This window comes from Macrotis lagotis, chromosome 5 (genome assembly GCF_037893015.1).
Source record: "Macrotis lagotis isolate mMagLag1 chromosome 5, bilby.v1.9.chrom.fasta, whole genome shotgun sequence".
NCBI classification, from domain to species: domain Eukaryota; kingdom Metazoa; phylum Chordata; class Mammalia; order Peramelemorphia; family Peramelidae; genus Macrotis; species Macrotis lagotis.
Genome location: NC_133662.1, coordinates 121,621,602 through 121,641,960, shown reverse-complemented (window position 1 = coordinate 121,641,960; position 20,359 = coordinate 121,621,602). Strand labels below are relative to the sequence as shown.

The window sequence follows — 20,359 nt, the reverse complement described above, 5'->3', positions numbered from 1 at the left end:
TTGCCAAGTGCCTGGCATATCTGACACTTAATAAATGTTTATTGATCTTGAAAAATAATGTAGACATGTGTGGTCAGACTGAGATATGAGTAACATTCTAAATGATTCCAGTAAGAGAGCTCTTAACTTGAAGTTCATGAACTTGTTTTTTGAGTGTTTTGATAACTTAATTAACATACTTGATTTCCTTTGCTTGAAAACATGTTTCATTTTATACATTTAAAAATCTTCTTCTGAGAAGCGGATCCAAAAACACAAAATAGCTTAAGAATCCTTTGTTTTAGATGGTCTGGAAAAATTGTGTCTGACTTTTTATGACAATATTTACCCAATGCCTAAAAAGTGCTGGGCCAATCTAAGAACTAAATACAAAAGAATGCAACAAACACATATGCCTGGGACCAATGTAGTGGTGGGAGAAGGATCTTGACCTTATAGTTCTAAAAATAACATTGAAATTGTGACTACTCTCATTAAACTTGTCCTCAGAAGGAAGCACCCCCCCTCCACTCCACCCACCATCCCCTTCCTACTATTACACCATGCCTATGTTTTTATTGTTAACATCCTAAGATGAATCAATTAGCTTTAGCTGCAAGAGAGATTTAATGGTAATTTTGCAGACAAAAGATAGGACGGAAAAAACAAGATCACAAAGTGATCAGTCCAAGACAATTGTTTGTCTCTGCTTAATAGATGCTCAGGATGAGGAAGTCAGAAGAGTGGTGGCTGACCTTTATTCATAATAATGTCAGGATGTTGATGCAACATTCAAGCTGCTCTCACTAAAAGAGATGTGTACACATATGGGAATTTTTCCTTGTCTTTAGAAAGTAAAACATTTGCTAAATTTATTTCCAGTACTTAAATATGCATACTTTCAACTTTTGAATGAAATGAACTATAACTAAAAGGGTCACTTCTCTCCCTTGAGTCCAGAAAGTCATGGATATGATTATAAAATCAAGGAAGGATAATCCAAGCATTCTTAATTAAGGATACAACCAAACCCCTCCTTTGTGATATTTCCAATCTGCCATTGGATTCAATGACACTTACCCCCATGAGTCAACTCTAGCCTCTCCCAACAATTCTTTCTTGGGTGCCTTTTCTGGCTCATTCTCCTCTTGCCTCCAAAATGTCACTGATCGCCAAAGCTCTGTCCTTGCCTCTACTCTTTCTACATTTTCCTTTGGGTATTAATTACAGGTACAGGAGGATAACTGATGTGAAGATAACCAAGGTGAGAATAGAGTGCAGGTCAAGATCAGGAAGCTGCTCTAGCTGAAATGTGGGGTGCAAGAAAGGAGCAAACTGCAAAATAGGCTGGAAAATGGTTTGGACTCAGATGGTAGATGTGTTTTTATGTAAGCTTAAAGAAGTTTTTAGTTTTTTTAAATTTTGTACAGCAAGCAAAGGAGGAGGCATTGAAAGATTTTGAGCAGGAAATTAAGATGTTTCCATATTTCCAGTGGCACAGTAGTAGAATTAGGGAGACCCAAGATCAAATTCTGCCTCAGAACTTATGAACTATGTCACCCTAGGCAAGTTATTTAACCTCTCTTAGCCTCAGTATTCTCATATGTGAAATAGGGATAATAAAGTTATAGAAAGTTACTTTGCATACTCTTTGAGACCTTATTTTGGGTTTTCTTGGCAAAGATACTAGAATGGCTTGCCATATTTTTCTCCATCTTATTTTACAGATGAGGAAACAGAGGCAAACAGGGTTGTGTCTTACCCAGGGTCATACAGTTAGAACATGTCTGAGGTCAGATTTAAATTCAGGAAGAATAGTCTTCCTGACTTCAGACCTGGCTCTCTACCCACTATGCTATCTAGTTGTCCCATATAAATTCCAATTATAATTATCATTATTATTATTATTACTATCATTATTGATTATTATTAATTTCCAACTACCTACTAAATTTATTTTTACCTCAGTTATTGTTACACTAAATTGCTTCTTCAGGATTACATGTCCCTTTGAAAGAACCTCAAAGACCAGATAATTCAACCTTTACCTGAATAAGACTCCCTTACACATTATTCCTAACAGTGTGGTCATCCAAGATTTTGCTTCAAGCTCTCTAGTGAGGAAGTAGCTATTAATCCACCAAGAAATCCTACTCCCTTTCAGAAGGGTTCTAATAATTAGGAACATTTCCCTCATATCAAGCCTTAATTTACCTCTGAAATTTTCAACCATTTCCATTAGTTCTGCCCTCTGAAGTCAAGCAAAATAATTTTCCAAAGCTTATTCTTTGTGATAGACTTTTTACCTGGTACATTCTGCCCCCACCTCCCCCTTCCCGGATTTCTCTTCTCTAGCATATTCCCAGTACCTTAATGAATTTTCCTAAAACCTGAGCTTGAGGTCTTTTGTCTGCCCAGTTGTCCTCTGAATGGTTCTCTAGGTTTTTTTGGTTTTGTTTTGTTTTGTTTTTGTTTTTCTTATTTTTGCAAGGCAATGGGGTTAGATGGCTTGCCCAAGGCCACACAGCTAGGTAATTATTAAGTGTGAGGCCGGATTTGAACTCCAGTACTCCTGACTCCAGGGCCAGTGCTCTATCCACTGCGCCACCTAGCCACCCCTGGCTGTCTAGTTTTTAAATATACTTAACATGTGATGCCTAGAAACTGAATACTCTAGATATGGTTTGGCCAAGGTAGAGGCTATCACTGGCCTTGACCATTGTTATGTTGCCCAAGATTGCATTAGCTTTCCTAGAAACTGACATTATTGACTAATAAACTTTTGGTTCCCTAAGCTTTCCAGTTTTTTTCCCCCTTCAACTGCAGTCTAGATATATCTTCCCTATGTTGTACTTGGAAAGTTCATTTTTAAGAAAGCAACTCCAGTGTAAGCCTTTATATTTATTCATTATCAAGTGCGATATTTATAAGTACTTAGAATAGTCCTAAAATAATGCTTATTTACTAACTTTCTCTCCTCTCATTCCTATTAAAATGTCATCTTTTTTGATTTGGTCTAATATTCTAGTCTTTCAAGATCTTTTGTAACCATTATCATATTTAGTTTGCAAGTTATCCTGCCAATAAGTAAATCAGATAAGCATGCCATCTTGCTTTTCTTTTTCACACTTTTGGATTTAAAAACCTTTTGACTAATATCTGTTTAGTCAGTCCATCATTCCTAATTGTTCTCCCTGGTCTCCATAACCAAGCTTAACTTCACATTAAACTACACAGATTTTGTTTCATTAGCTACTCCCCTCCCCTCCCTTATAGACTCCTCTGGCTACCATTTATTGACCTACAAACTTTCATTCCTAGGTAACTTCCACTATCTGATTTCCCTTGGGTGTGTCAATCACTGGAGAAAATCAAGGCATTAATGTTGATTTTATGCTTCTTAAATTTTATGGTTCATAACATCAGGGAAGCCCTAGCTGCCATTTGATAATACTTAATTGAGAATATTGATTATCTTGAACTCCCTCAATCCTCTCTATTTCTCAAACTTCTCAATAGTTTTCTTCCTCCTTCCTTCTAGTCACAGGAGGGATAGCCTAGATTGACAGTGAGGTTAATCCCTCTATTACACCCTTGACCCCATTTCCTCCTGACTCCTTTAGCAGGACTCTCCAACAATCATCTCTCCCCTCATATAGCTTTAATTTAATCCTTCTCTCTCTCCAATGGCCCCCTCTTCCCATATACTTACTAATGTGTTCTGATCTATTCAAACTGAAAAAGTCTTTCCTTGACCCTTTTATCTCCCATCTAGTTAATATTCTCTCTCTTCTCCTTTACTACTGAAAAAAGTATTTCTTTGTAACACCTAATGCTTAACTTCCACACTATTAACTCTTATCAACCTCTTGCAGATGGTATTCTCAACCACTTAACTAGAACTGTTTTATCAAAGGTTTACCAGTGATTTCCTAATCTGTAAGTCCAATGGTCTCTTTTTAGGTCTCATTCTCCTTGATTTTTCAGACATTGTTAATCGTATCCTCCTTCTGGATCAAATAATCATTCAAATTGGCACATATTGATTAAACATTTATTACATGCCACATGTTAGAAATACAAAAGGCCCTGAAAGAGCTTACATTCTATTAAGGGAAACATACACACACACACACACACACACACACACACACACAAACATATGTCATGGGTATGTACAAAATATATAAAAGATAAATGCAAGGAATGCAGGGATTGGGGGAGGGGTGGGATGGGAATTCAGGAAAACCTCCTGTAGGAGAGGTGGCATTCAAGTTGTGCTTTGATGGAAATTAGAGATTTCTCCCTAGACTACAAAGATCCCAGATTTCTAGCTGTCTTTTCATCTTTCCAAATGTCTCTATTCTTATTCCTCAAACTCTTTTAAACACCTAAATGAGTATAGTTACCCCATCCAAGAATTTTGCTGTAGACTCTCTGAAATCTCCCCTAGGCAATCTCATTCACTCCTCCCAATATCAACTACTCCTTCTAAGAAGAGACTCCTAAATCTGCTATCTCTGTTCGTAAACCTTTATTTCTAACTGAATGTCTCACTATCATTTCAAACGCAAAACTGGGTTCACCTTTTCTCCTATAAACCTGTTCCTCCTTCTGACTTAATTACAGCTTTTGTTGATCACACCACCTTGCATTTTTTCCCATGTGTTTAATTTGGGGTTTACTTTTGATTCCTTTATCTCTTTCACATCTAATTCAAATCAGTTATGAGATTTTGACTCTATCTTTTCAAAATCTCTCTTTCTTTAATTTCTTCACCCACCCACATATAGACCTTCATTACTATTTCCCTGGACTACCACAATAATCTCTTTTTTATTCATTTATTTTTCCAACTACATGCAAAGAGTTTTTAACAATCATATTTCACATTTTCCCTTCTGATTTCCCTTCCCTTCTCCTCCTGTCAGATAGCATGTTATACATGTATAATTATGTTAAACTATTTCTATATTAGCCATATTATGAAAGAAGAATCAGAACAAAAAAGAAAAATTATAAGAGAAAAACATAAAACAAATTTAAAAAATTGAAAATAGTAAGCTTTGATCTGCATTCAGACACCATAGTTCCTTTTGTGGATTGTATTTTCCTACACAAGTCCTTTAGAATTGTTTTTGATTATTGTACTACTGAGATGAGCAAGTCCATCATAACTGATCATCACATAATGTTGCTATTAATGTACAATAATCTCTCTTTATTTTTAGGTTTTTTTGCAAGGCAGTGGGATTAAGTGGCTAGCCTAAGGCCACACAGCTAGATAATTATTGTGTCTGAGGCTGGATTTGAACTCAGGTACTCCTGACTCCAGGGCTGGTGCTCTATCCACTGTGGCATCTAGCTGCTCCCCAATTATCTTTTTTTTTTAGGTTTTTGCAAGGCAAATAGGATTAAGTGGCTTGCCCAAGGCTACACAGCTAGGTAATTATTAAGTGTCTGAGACCAGATTTCAACCCAGGTACTCCTGACTCTAAGGCGGTGCTTTATCCACCATGCCACCTAGCCCACCTAGCCCCCCCCATTATCTCTTAACTGTGCTTCCCAGCTTCCTCCTCTAGGCAACTTCTACAAAACTGTCAGAATAATATTTCTTCTGCATTGATCTGGTCCTTTTACTCCTTGGCTCAAAATCTTCAACATCTCCCTATTATCTATCAGGTAAAGTTCAAGCTATTTTAAGAACTGAAGTCAAGATTCTTCACAAAATCCTAATATAGACCATGCATATATTTAACCCTTAAATTAAACCATTATGAACATACACCAAGAATAAGTAATAAAAACACTTATGTATCTGAAAAGCCTATAACTTTATGTGGAAACAAAAAAAACAAAGACTGATAATTGTTTTGGATATGCTGATTTTGTGGTCCTTCAACCAGGAAATGTTTCAATAAATTAAAGTATATGAATGTAATAAAAATGGGGAATGAAAAATTCAGAGAACCATAACAAAATGGTCCCTAATATATATGATCACAAAAGATTTGCCAGGTGAGAAATGAGAGGATATGGATACAAGTCTTCTCCACATGGGGCCAGAAATCACCATTCCCAGTCCTAACTAAAACTACTACCCAACACATCCATAGCAATTTATTTTCTTTCCCCCAAAACTCACCCATCTTCTGAACTTCACTATTAATGTTGAGGGTACCATAAAAATCCAAGTTTCCCAGTTTAATAACCTTGGCATCCTTTTTTAACACCTCACTCTCATATATATTTTCAGTTGCCAAATCTTGTTTCTGCATCCATAACCTCTCATTTAAGTCTCCTTCTTTCCATTCACAAGATCATACCTTGTTCATACCTTCATCATCTCTCACCTGGAGAATGGCAGTAAGCAAGTCAATTCAACAAGTATTAAGCACCTAAAGGCCAGGTATAGTAACTGAACTCCAAAATTGGTCTCCAATTCATCCTCCTCATAGTTACTGAAGTGCTTTTCCTAAAAAGTAGCATCATCACCTTGCTCAAGGTGATAAACTAATGTGACTCACTATATTTCTTTGATTGACTATAAAGTCCTCTGTTTGACATTTAAGGCTTTTTAAAAACTAGTTCCTTCCTAATTTTCCTGCCATTTCATAGGTACTCCCTGTCCCTATGTGATCCAGCTAGCATTGACCTATTTACTATTCCTCTCACATGATTATTCCATCTCCAGTCTCTATGACTTTTTACAGGCAATTCCACCTCTTGATTTCCCTAGGTTTTCTCAAGTCTCAGTTCAGATACCACCTACTAAGGAGGCTTTCCTGGCCTCCTCATTTCAGTCACTTGAGACTTCCTGCCTAAGGTTCCCTTCCTTCTACCTCTTGTATCTTGTATGTAACACTAGCTCCTCCATTAGTATATCAGCCCCTTGAAGAAGATAAGGATTATTTTTGTTCTTGTCTTGCTTTGTATCCAATAATCTTTATTACATTGCAAAGGCTTTAATAAATATATTGAGAATTTATGCTTAGCATGATTACTTTCAATCCAAGGGAGTAGGAAAACAAGGGAGAAAAATGTGAAACTTAAAACCTTGTGAAAAAAAATTGTTGAAAATTGCCATTACATGTGATTGGAAAAATAAAAAAAATAAAATATTAAAAAAAAATAAATGCATATTGATTAATTGGTGCTTCATAGACCATCATCAACTCACATCATGCAGGACAACCCGGCTAATCTAAAACAGAGTCGCTATTGCCTTGTTATCCCTTTCCTGAAGACTGTTTTCTGCTCCTAAAACTGATGAAGGTAGACAGGCAGATAACTCCAAGAGATGAACCATCTCCTTTATCAGATAACTGCAAGTAGTTAAGAATGTCCTATGTATGATCATTGCTTTTCCACCTACATAGGACTGTCTTCTAAACCAGTGTCTGTCCCTCCCCCAAGATGAAAGAATTTCTATTTAAGGATCTATATAGGAGGGAGTATATGAGCTAATGCAGAAGAAAGGAAAAACCCAAAGAAAAAGATACAGGTCTATAAAATGTAAATGACAATAGAACCTAAAAGGCAACTTTAAATGAATTAATCAAAACTGGCTGTAAAAGATAGACATAACTTTTGTCCAAGTAGGGAACATATATGGATGTGTAGGTAGAAGAAGCAGGGGAAGAGAAAATAGACTATAGATTATGTAAATGAAATGTGATTGTACCTAAAAAGATATTGTTGCTGTATTGAACAATTTTGCATGATTTTTTCCTACTGCAATGAACAGTTGAGAAAAGGCAAGGAAGGGGAAGTCAGTCAACAAAGTACCTACTATACACCTAGCACTGCTTTTTAAAAAAAAAGGTAAAAGTTGGGGCAGTTAGGCACATAGATAGAGCATTGGCCCTGGAGTCAGAAGGACCTGAGTTCAAATTTGACCTCAGACACATAATAATTGCCTAGCTGTGTGACCTTGGGCAAGTCACTTAACCCCCATTGCCATAAATAAAAATTTTTTTAAAAGGTAAAAATCACCTCTGCCCTTTAGCTTTAAGGATTTTTTTTTCCAAAGCAATGGGATTAAGTGGCTTTCCCAAGGCCACACAGGTAGGTAATTATTAAGTGTCTGAGGCTGGATTTGAACTCAGGTACTCCTGACTCCAGAGCTGGTGCTCTATCCATTGCAAACCTAGCTGCCCCTGCCCTTTAGCTTTTAAAAAAAGGCAAAAATCATCTCTGCCCTTTAGCAACTCATATTCTATTAGAAGAGAGAACATGCAAATAACTATTTACAAACAAAGTAGAGGAGAGAATATGCAAATAACTATTTAAGAACAAAGTAGATGAAAGAGACTAGAGAATGATGATGCCTTTAATAACAAGATGGAGGTTCAGAAGAGGGAAGCATTTGAGGGGAAAGATGTGAGTTCAGTTTGGGATTTGATCTTTTGAGGTACTCCTCAATTATGCAGTTTAAGATGATCAAAAGTCAACCTATGATAAGAGACTGGCAGTCAGGAAAGACCATTCAGGCTGCATAGAGGTACTAACTTTCCCATGGGAATTGATGAGATCACCTAGTGAGACAGTAGAGAGAGAGAAAAGAGAAAGTAGCTAAGTCAGAATTTTGGAAAACACTAAGTGGGTAGATCTGGATGAACAAGGGATTGAGAAAGTACTGACATACAGACAGGATAACAAGAAGAGAATAGTCATAAAGACCAAGATTATCTAGAAGAATCTGTCAAAAGTTGCAAGGAGTTCAAGAAGGATTACAACTGAGAAAAACACACTGAATTTGGCAATAAAGAGATCATTGATGACTTGGAGACTGCATTTTCAGGGGAAGATCATCTTTGTGATATGAAAGGAAGAAGAGAGAAGAGGAAAGAGGAAACTCTTTGGAAATGGCCAACTTTTTTCAGAGAATTTTTGAGATGTTGCATGGGAGAAACAGATGTAAAAAATGAATGAATGAAGGAACAAATGAATGAACAAGCAAACAAACAAACAAATAAATAAATAAAAAGAAACAGATGTCCTGGGAGACTTAAGAAGGGATGAGAAAGCTTGAATTTGAGAACAAGTCAAAAGGAAGGAATGGGGTGGCTAGGTGGTACAGTGGATAGAGCACTGGCCCTAGAGTCAGGAGTACCTGAGTTCAAATATGGCCCCAAACACTTAATAATTACCTAGCTGTGTGGCCTTGGGCAAGCCACTTTTAACCCCATTGCCGTGCAAAAAAAAGAGAGAAAGAAAGAAAAATGTTCTTTTCAAAATATTTCAAAACTTTTTTGAAAATGGTTTTACAAACCTCAAACATTGTCTAGGTGATAATTATTATCATTACTATTGTTGTAATCCAGATTCATTCAGTGACATGTGATTAGAAACAACAGTAGCCTGATTGGTGGTGACAGGAAAAGTCGGAAAGAAATGCAAAAGCAGAGAGCAGCTTCAACCTGAATTGATTCACAAAGGAATTGTGATAGATAAAGGAGAAGAGTATAGGCAGCTCAAGGGTCAAAACCTGGAAAGGAACTGAGGGGTGGAGGTAATAGTGACAAAGGGAGGAAGTTAGAGGTTATAAGATAGAAAGTTAGAAGGTCTTGATTAGATAAAGGAATTTCAGAATTTGTGACATTTCAGAATAATGGCAAGGCAATGTGTGTGGCAAAAGTAAAAAGAAATAGATCATGGGCATAAAGAATGAGGAAATTCTGATATTCGAAGGAGTAACAAAATGTATGTTGAAATTTCCTAAGACGCAGGCAGGAATTGGAGAAGTGAGGAAGGCTGTGAGACTCATTAAAGAAGGAAAGAGAAATTTACAAAAGAATCAGTTGAGGGGTAGCTAGGTGGAGCAGTGGATACAGCATTGGCTCCGGAGTCAGGAGGACCTGACTTCAAATCTGGCCTCAGATACTCAGTAATTATCTAGCTGCTTGACCTTAAGCAAATGACAACCCCATTGCCTTGCAAAAAAAAAAAAAAAAAAATCAATTGATAGATAATGACTACCAGAATCTGGATTGAGTGATAAATTTGCAAAGTGTGAAACTTTAAAGAGAAGAGTTTGTGTAGGTGATGGGGGTGGGGGAAGCAATCTAGAAGTAGCAATGGGTAGCAAGAAGTTCAATAGATAGCATTTACAGAGCTTAAAGGTTTGCAAAGCAATTTACATTTTTGATCCTCACAACAAGGTAAGTACAAATGAGGATACTGAGGTACAGAGAGGAATATTCTGGCATTTTTAACCCTACCAACAGGTGAGTTAGGTATTAGGAATAAAAGTATAACCAGTATTGGAATGGTGACCAAGAATTCAGTGCCATTAGGCAGTAATCAGGTTTCAGAGGGAGCAAATGAAAATGGAAAAAGTTTAAAATGAAAGTAAGTTTGTTAATTATGGACCAGGCAGGGGCAGCTAGGTTGCATAGTGGATAAAGCACCCACCCTGGAGTCAGGAGTACCTGGGTTCAAATCTGGTCTCAGACACTTAATAATTACCTAGCTGTATGGCCTTGGGCAAGCCACTTAACCCCATTGCCTAGCAAAAAAAAAAAAAAAAAAATTATGAACCAGGCATTCCAAAGAGAAAATTCCTCAAAATTCAGAGGTAACAAATTGAAACTCACTAGACTAATAAATGCAAGCACTCTTTAGGTGTGATTATCTCAAGGTATAATTAATTTTTCTAAAATTATTTCAAAAGTAGGCTAAAGATCCTTGCATTAAAAAAAAAAAGAAGGCTGTTTTGTAGATATGGACTTTTATATTAGGGTCCTTTTGTTTGTCTATTTTTTTAAAAAATATTTTCTGACTAATCCATGCATATATTAAACACAAAAGTATATGTACAATAGTCACCTCACTGTTCACTGCTGAGGGGAGGAGAGTGGGAAGGGAGGGTGGAAGGAAATTATATAACTTTAAAATATACATAAGCATGTGGATGAATGCTGAAAAACTTTCATAATATATAATTGGAAAAATAAAATATCAATTAAAAAACATTCTCAACTTGCAGATATACTGCTTTAAATCAAATTGAGTGGAATATCTAAGATGGATATAATAGGTTGTAAAAGTCAGATAAAAGTGGCATTTGTGATATCTGGACAAGTTGGTTAATTCCAAAACTATGTTGCATTACTTTGACTCTAAGAGAACATAAATAAAAGATGGACAATCAGGGAACATGTGTTCATGCACTCATAATAGAAAAGAAGAGAAAAGTAATCAATGTTTACTGGGAAAAAAAGGAAGCCTTGGTGGGGGAAAAAAATGACATCTTAGTATGCATCTAATGAGGCAAAAATGCTGGCAAGTTATGAGACTAAAAATTAAATGCTATCAAACTAAAAGCTTGTCATGATATCCCCTTCTTCAGGGAAAATGTGAAGTAACAATATACTCCTACCAAAGAATGTGTACTGCTTTCACATACTATACATTGTCTATCACAACATAGAGAAAGCAAGTCATTAATTATCAACTACCATTTTAAAGGAAAATATTAAAATTTCTATGGCAATGAGGCAATATTGTATGAATGATGACAAAAAAAAAGTTGTAGGGAGGCTAGGTGGTGTAGTGGATAAAGCACCAGCCTTGGAGTCAGGAGTACCTGGGTTCAAATCTGGTCTCAGACACTTAATAATTACCTAGCTGTGTGGCCTTGGGCGAGCCACTTAACCCCGTTTGCCTTGCAAAAACCTTAAAAAAAAAAAAAAAAGAAGTTGTGAAGCAATTTATTAAACCTCAATGACAGCTTGCATAATGACTGAGTGGATCTGAAGTCAGAGCATTTGAGTATGAGTCAGACAAGTCGCTTTATATTTTGTGCCTCAGTTTCTTCATTTGAAAGATGAAAAAGGGCAAAATGATCTAAAAATTCCTTTTATCTTTAGATCTCATGAACTAAGAAACTCCAGATTGTTTTCCCCTAACGCTAACAAGCATTTAGAAGGGCTGTAGAATTGGCTGTACAAGACCAGATGTTCCATGGTCATTCAAAATTCTGAATCAACAATAGGGAACTGACCACAACTGTTTCCTCCCCATTTCTCATATACACATCTAACACACCCACATTGCCTCCCTCTCTCTCCAACCTGAAAGTCAAAAAAGTTTCCAAGGATTTTCAGGCTATTCTGAAGCAATTCTAAAATAAATACTCTTAATCCTTTTTTATGTCATGACCCCTGTAGCACCCTGGTGAAGCCTATGGAGCCCTCCTCAGAAAAATATTTTCTTAAATGCATAAAATAAAATATAGGACACAAGATGACAATGGAAGTCAATTATCCTGCAATACAGCTACCAATATTTTTTTTAAAAGTTCAAGGTCTCCAGATTTAAAAAATCCCTGCTCTAAGACTTTAAAATGCAGACTTCTGTTGGCTAAAGTAATGGTTCTCAAATTGTGAACTCCCAGGATATTCCAAAGGCCCAAACAGAAGATAGATAGAAGGTTCTTTCAGTAAATCAGATTAAAAACGATGAGGGTCTGGGTCAGCTATGACAGCAGAAAAAATGTTGGCTTTGAAGCCCGCCGACCTATTTCATATCACAAACTTCCATATGCCTCAGGCCACTACTTAGAATTTGGTATGTACTAGGTATAGATGATAGAGGGAGTTCCCTCACAGATGAAATAAATCTTTGATCCTTCTAAGTCACAAAAGTTTACAACTCTGAACTGAGCCTTCAAACCCTCTACCCTAGTTCCAGTACTTACCTAGTCTTCTAGAATAGCCTTATCTCTCATCTCTACCCTCTCCAATTCATTCTTGGCACAGCTGACAAATTGATATTTCTAAAATACAGTTCTGACCATGTTACTCTCTCGCACTAAAAAGTCTCTAATACTTCTGGATTAAAATACAAAATCCTTTCAGCTTATGCAAGTGAAGATTTGAGACATATTGTAGAGGTTGAGGAGAGATGTTTTGGAGGCTGAATTACCCAGAGAAACGTAGTCAATGTTTACTGGGAAGAAAAGGAAGGCAACTGATTGAATATATGGGTTGAAGGAACAAGTAGAGTCAAGATAAGGTCCAGCAGCTTTGTATTCTGTATGAAATTCCACCTCCCACACCCTCTATTACATCAATGAACCCCATACATTTATGAAGTTCCAACTGCACAAAACATTACAAAATCATGGGGATAACATAGTTGGAAACCAAAACTGTTCATGTCCTTAAGAAGCTTATAATTTAATAGAAGAAAATATTGATTAAACAAATAAATGTGATATAACATAGAATGTGATAAGAACAAAGGAGAGATTCATAAAAAACCATTAAAAAACGAGGATAGAGGGATCACTTTGGGTGGAACACTTTGAGTGCAGGTAAAGGTATAGAGTTGAATTAGGGAAATCTTCATGGAAGAGGTATTACCTGAGAGAGATCCCAAAGGAAAATGGAAAGAGGATTAAAAATTACTTTGGTGGGGAAGGCAGATTTATAAGAATTTGTGGTCTGTCTTTCCACTAAGTTGAGACTGTCTGGGGAGAAAAGCCCAACTCAGTTGAAAAAAAATAAGTGAGAGTTCAGAAGCAAAATCTGGAGATAAAATTCTTCCTTATTACTGAGTTTCCAAGTGATACCTGGCAGCCTTTTCAAATCATTAAATTTTCATTTACCACAGAACTCTACAAACAATAAAAACCTGGAATTTCTTCTAATGCTTATTACAAACTTTACACACAAACCAAGGGATGAGAAGGAAAGGAAACAAACCAAACCCATATGTGTTAATAAATCACTGATCTAAAAGACTTAAGATATGACAAAGTAACATATTAAGCACAGTGACTAAATGATGATGATGATGATGATAATTGATGACATATAGCTGAAAAGGTGTTTTTCTATTTATATTACCTCATCTGATTCTTACAACAACCATATGAGGTGGCCACTGTTATTAACCCCATTTTGCAGATAAGGGAACAGAAACTGAGTACTTAAGAGCCCTGGCCAGGTTCACATGACTAAGAAGTATCAGAGGTGAGATTCAAATCTAAGTTCTCCTAAGGATTCTGGAAATCTTGCACTAAAAATTTCATTGACTTAGCATTTGCCCAAGTTCAAGTCACTTGTCTTCTCAACTAAAACTATTGTGAACATCTGATTAAAAACGCCTTCTTGGTATTGCCTGAAAAAATTTCTCAGAACTTCCTACAATCTTTTGTGCAAATAAAATTGATGCAATCCTATAACAGAAGGCCATAATCACATTTTCAAGTGTTTTCAAATCTAAATCATAGATCACTTTTCTCTATCCCATTCTCTCAAACTATAAGATAGTGTTCTTCCAAACTATTCAGATTCATCCTCTTCCTTTCTTCTTCTCTTCCTCCCCTTCCTTCTTCTCTTTTCTTATACCAAAAGGAGCCCTTTTGCTGGATTCATTCTAGATTTACCCTGCTAAGAACTCCAGAAGTCAACTATTAGTTCTACATAAGGAATGTAGCCACAAGTAGCCATATGACTTCTTCATTTACCAGCAACAACCCCCCCAACCCCAAACAAACAACTATTTTTAACCACAACTAAGGCCTGAACATCTGGAAGATTACATCAACATGACTTTTCAACTTCAAAAAGGCAAATTGCTCCCACAGACTAAAATTCCTTAAAGGGGGGAGGAGGAAGTAAAGGATGGAAATGCTTTCACTTGAGCAGATATGAAGGCCCAACATTGCAATTTTGTTCCTTTCTCTTCAATTAAATTCCATAAATCTCCCTGACCAGTAATACATTTTGTTTTTCAAAAAACAAATTGTTCATATTTTACTAAAAACCAAAAGACTTTTAGCAGTTGTTTTATGTACACCATTTCTTTACTTTACCTTGGAATCATTTCATATATGTCTTGATGACTCAGATAAAAACAATGTCTTCAAGACTGTATGGCAGAGTTCAAAGAGAGCTGAATTGAGTTCAAATTCCAGTTTTCCTTTTACTTTCCATGTGACTTTGGGCAAGTCACTTAACCTATCTGCCTCATGTGTAAAATTGGGGGGGGGGGGTTGACTTTAAAAACCAAAGCTTTAGATCTATGATCCTAAGGGAAAGGAACTATATTCTTTTGTATTCTACTCGCCGGTAATTGTTGAGTGAGGTGAAAAGAAAGAATTGTTTAATGTACATGGTGACTGATATTCCTATAACTATATAACTTTATTATAACTATAACTATATAACTATCTTTATAAACTCAGAAATATTTACATAAACAAATTTTTATATCTCCAAATAAATGAAAGCCCCTGAACATGTCATAAATAGTTTAACTTCTTTCTAAGTACCTTCAAAATAAATAACAACTTATTTATTTTAAGGTTATGACTTTTCTTTTTCATTGACACTCCCCTTTCCCCCCAATCTCCACTCTTACCCCAGTCTGTTTCTAGCACCCTGAGGTTAGCAGGTTACCAAGTGTATATAAAAAAAAGATCAAACTTGTTTTGATATGATCAAAATTAAAATCTTGATTTTTATAAATATTCTTTGAATTATTTTAGTTGCTTTAGAGTAACTCACTTCCTTTCTGAAATATTTAGTCTAAATATTAAGCTTTTATTGAATGAAACAAAATATCTAAACCAGTAACACAGGTGATCTCATGCCTACTATTTCACTGGCATGCATTTTTCTGTCCACAGGACTTTCATGAAAAAGACATAGAAAAAAATATCTTTCTTGACCCAGGGACACTCATTTGCTAGTGAAGCAATAAACTTGGGACTAAATCAGAGCCACTGTTATCTATACTAGGAGTCAAAAGAAAGGGCTAGTCTGCATCATGAAACTAAATTTTATTCTCTAAGTGATAAAAATTATGTTGGAACAGCTTGTGCCAATACTTGCTTTCACTTAAGCAGATATGAGGGACCAACACTGCAATGTGGTGTTGCCAAACTGCAATCCTAGCATGACTTAAAAGGCTTATGAGTATGTACACTAAATCCTATTATAACATTGCTCATTGTTACATGGCTTTAGATACATGACAGATCAAATTATGTCCCTGAAATATGTCAACTATGTACAATAAAAACCTATTTATGTATCTCTATACCAGCTTTAAAAAGAAATTTTGCAGTTCCAAAAATGGTCCTTACAATCACATTTTTTGATATACTCTTACTTCTAGAAGAATAAAACAAAGATAACGAAATAAATATTCTTGTTTTTTTTCTCATGCAGAAGAAACTGTTATCATCCAAGACAGCTAGATGAGTGCCTCTTTTCAAGGTGCCTGCTGATGATAGCCTAAAAATGGAATACCAAGATATAACAAAAACAACTGGATCTACCACCTAACTTCCAAAAAGGTAACATTTCTAGTACTCAAAACTGTTTGGTCTTTGAGAAGAAAACACTAAAATATTTCACTCTATCAATTAAAGAAGCTGTAAATGAGGATATTATTATCATCAAATATTATATTCCCTCCCCCAAACAGTATTTGTTCAATTTTGCAATAGAATTCAATTCAGATGAATTAGTATTATCATGAGGGGGTGTGGAAGAGTAGGGGGGGAAAAACCCAAAACACTGGGCTGGGTATCAAAAGACCTGAATTCAACTCTCAGTTCCCATTCTACTAGCTATGTGATAATTGGCAAATAAAAATTTCTCTGAGCCTCAGTTTTCTCATATGTAAAACTGAGATACTATTACCAATCTTCCAGGGTTGTGAGAAACACCAGTTTTAAAATTCTTAAAACACCAGTTTTGTCATTTACTTTGTGTATGACCTTGGGTAAGTCACAATCTCTCTGGGTCTCCATTTCCTCATTTGGAAAATGGTCTTGAACTAAATGGTCTCATATGTTCTCTTCTAACTCTAAATCTATGAGTCTTTAAAAATGGGGGTTGTTACCTAATTTATTACTATTATTGTAATTGAAATCTCCTTTTAAGTCTAAGATTAGATTTTAAATTGCCCTCATCATTTTTTAGTGCCCTTGACACTCTCAATTTATGTAATACTGGATAGCAATTGAAATAGTAGACATAAGAAATATATCACATTCCATCAGTCATCTGTAGTGACATGTTCCATTTAAAGTCAAATTATAAGTGTTTACATAATCACACTAACTTTTGTTGTTCAAAAAAAAAATCTTGTTAATGGATTGGACATAGATCTAGAGATTTATTTAGAAGCAAGAGCAAAAACCTTAAATATATCAGCACAGTAAATAGTGTAAGCTGTGGTTCACCCATCTCATGTATTTAATAAGTAGCCCTTAATGCATATTTCAAGACTTGAAAATAAAACAAAAGAAATGGCTTAAATCAACCATAATCTGAATTATGTGTATGCTATATTAAACACAGTTCAACATTTTAAAAGGTGATTTGCTAATGGGGGGATTGGGAACTGTGATTTCACTAATATATATGGAATTCCTGATAAGGAAAAACAGATCAAGTCCGCAAGCACTTAAGCAAGGGCTTACCTAGTACTAGGCATAGCTATAAACTATGCCTTTACAAAGAAAGATAAAACAAAAAGAGACATCTCAAACCCAGTCCTCAGGGAGCTTACAAATGGGAGGGTCAACATTTGATAGACAAGTTATATAAAAAGTATATTAAGGTAGTCATATGATTGGGGAATAAAAGCATTAACAGATGAAGGGGAATGGAATTTAAAAGGTTTCCTGCAGAAAGCAGGAACTGAACTCAATCTTGAAGGAAGTCAGGGAAACTAAGAGGTAGGAGTAAAAAGTCAAAACATTCCAGACATGGGAATAACCAGGACAAAGGTAGAGATGGGAGATAGTTTATTTTATATGAGGAGCAGCAAATAGGTCAGTATGGTTGAATTGTAAAGAGTGAAGAGAATGGTAATTTGAAAGAAGACTGGAAAGGAAGGTGATAGCCATTGTTATTAATAGCTTTAAATGCCAGAAAATGTATTTGATCACAGAGAGGAGTGTGAGCCACTGAGACATTCTAGGAAAGTAAAAGAGGATGAGAGGAAAAGGGAGGGGTCAGACCTACACTTTAGAAAAATCACCTTGTTGAAAAGTGACAAGGAGTCATCTAAGGTTCTGTGATAAAAGACCTTAAGAGAGTGGTTGGGTCTGAATGTTGCCAAAGAGGAGACTTAAACCTAGTTTCCTGACTGAATTCACTTCTTAGTCCACTCAGCCATGATGCCTCTCAAGTTAACATATTCATTTTCACAATGAATTGCTAATAATTCTTAATTAGTAGCATGAATTAATGCTTTTAATCTTGCCAACAACTGTCACACAGCACTGTGAAAACTGCCATATTTTGGTTTATTTTTAGTTTTCTTTCTGTTTTATATAAGGTGGTCCAGAAGGGCTCACTGATCAGTTTCTTTTAGAAACACTACTTTTTTGATAATAGCAAGATTATTTGCCAGGTGGAGGAGGAGGGGAAAAAAAAATCAAAGAAATTGAGACAAAAAAAATGACAGTTTGGGCATAAAAAGCATCCCTTGGGATCAGATGGCCACAGTGTGGTCTTTCCCTTCTTTCTTTCACTCAGGTTAGACAGCTAATTAAGAAAGATTAACAAATCATAGTTATACACAGTCTCCTAGGATTGCTTACCACTTCAGTCTGGTGGATTCTCAGTCTCAAGAATAAAGTAGGTATGGATGAACTAGGTCAAAGCCTGCATGGCACCCAGATCAGTCAAAGCGAACAGACTAAGAGAGGGGAGTGGATTGTCAGCAGTTACTGAATCCGTCCCTCGGACGCAAAAATAAAGCCAGAGTCTATGGAATCCCTAAAACTAAAGGGCTAGAGAAGAACAATGGTATCTATCACTCATAAAGCTGCCACGGGGATCCACGGGTCCCTTTGGTGAAAACCAAACTTCCAGTCAGTGTTACCTGCCAGGCACTTCTCTGGAAAAACTGTCACAAATGGAAGGAAATGCTGACTTTCGGGAGTGAAAATAACTCAATACATTCTTTGCCCCAATTTTTCCACCGAACCCTTTGAAATCTGGTAGGAAACCTGAAGAGAGGGAGCAGGGCGAGAGTCCAGGGACTTCATGTAATTTCTCAAGAATGTGTTCACTATCACGTTTTACGTTTCTGTCCCCAAGGAAGGAGCACACACACACACACACACACACACGCACACATATACACACACATACACACATACACATACACACACATACACATACACGTACACATACACACACACACACACACACACACACACGCACACACGGAAAGGCAGCAGGACAGGCGCTTCAGGCTCTGACATTTCTCAGGAGGCCAGCGGCCGGGGAATCCGAATTGCTCTGGAAGGGACTGAGCAGGCACAGCGGTAGGTTCTGGTTTTATTCTTTCGGTCTGTTTGTTGGGGGGCTGCTGGGGAGCCACGGGGGGCACCTCGCCGGGGCTCCGGGACCACACTGCGGTCTGGGCTTCGCCCGCGGGCCGCCTGGCACGGGATGTGGAGGCGGCGGCTAACCCAACTTCTTCCCTCCCTCCATCCCTTCGGGCCCCTCGGGCCCCCCGGCCTCTGGAGGAGTCTCTCGCGCGTGTCTGCCGGGCGGGGCCAGCACCGAGAGAAACTCGCCCAGAAAAGTTGGGGTTTGCCCCGGGCGGGCGACCCCCCTCCACTCACCGAGCTTCTCCGCCGAGACCCCCAGCAGCAGCAGCAGCAGCAGCAGCGGCGGCGGCGGCGGCGGCAGAGACCCCAGCGGCGGGGGGCGCGCCAGGCGCCGGGGCGCGGGGTCCGGGCTGCCCCCCCAGATCATGGCTCCGGCGCCGGAGGACGCCGACTCTCTGGGCATTCGCGCTTGGCCGGGAAGCCCGCACTTTCCTCCCGGCCAGCAGCCGGAGCTGGCAGCCCGGGCCTCCGGGGCCTCCCGGTCCCCCCTTCTCTCCGGGCCGGAGTCGGGGGTGGACGGCCGGACTGGCAGGACAGGCCGAGTCGGAGCCCGCGCGGCGGATCCCCCCGGAGCAAACTTCCCCAAGAGGGCAGGCGGCCGCGCCTCTCTGCTCTATCTTCTCCTTGCCCCAGAGGAGGTGGGGGGCGGGCAAACCCCGACATTCCTATTGGAGGGGTGCCTTCTGCCAAGGGCACCTCCCTCTCCCGGCCACGCCTTCTGGAGGGGCTGGACCATCAGAAGAAGGAAGTCGCTCTCCTAGGTCCGGCAAGGATGGACTCTGTCCGGCTCTCTTTCCCCCACCTTTCCCTCTTTTCTTTCTCCCTTCTATACTTTTTCCCCTTCCTTTTTTTTTTTTTGAAGGTTTTTGCAAGGCAAACGGGGTTAAGCGGCTTTGCCCAAGGCCACACAGCTAGGGAATTATTAAGTGTCTGAGGTCGGATTTGAACCCAGGTACTCCTGACTCCACTTCACCATTTAGTAACACTTTCCCTGTCCTATTC

At 37.9% G+C, this 20,359-nt stretch overlaps 1 protein-coding gene across 1 annotated transcript in view; it reads right to left on the bottom strand.

Moving 5' to 3' along the window:
* The window catches only part of DCBLD1 (discoidin, CUB and LCCL domain containing 1), a 106,649-nt gene extending 86,656 nt beyond the window's left edge, over positions 1–19,993 (bottom strand). Inside the window, exon 1 of the mRNA XM_074187444.1 lies at positions 19,592–19,993. Within this exon, the coding sequence (XP_074043545.1) occupies positions 19,592–19,760 (169 nt within the window). The 5' untranslated portion in view covers positions 19,761–19,993. The remainder of the gene's footprint in view (positions 1–19,591) is intronic.
* Between the last annotated feature and the right edge of the window lie 366 nt (positions 19,994–20,359).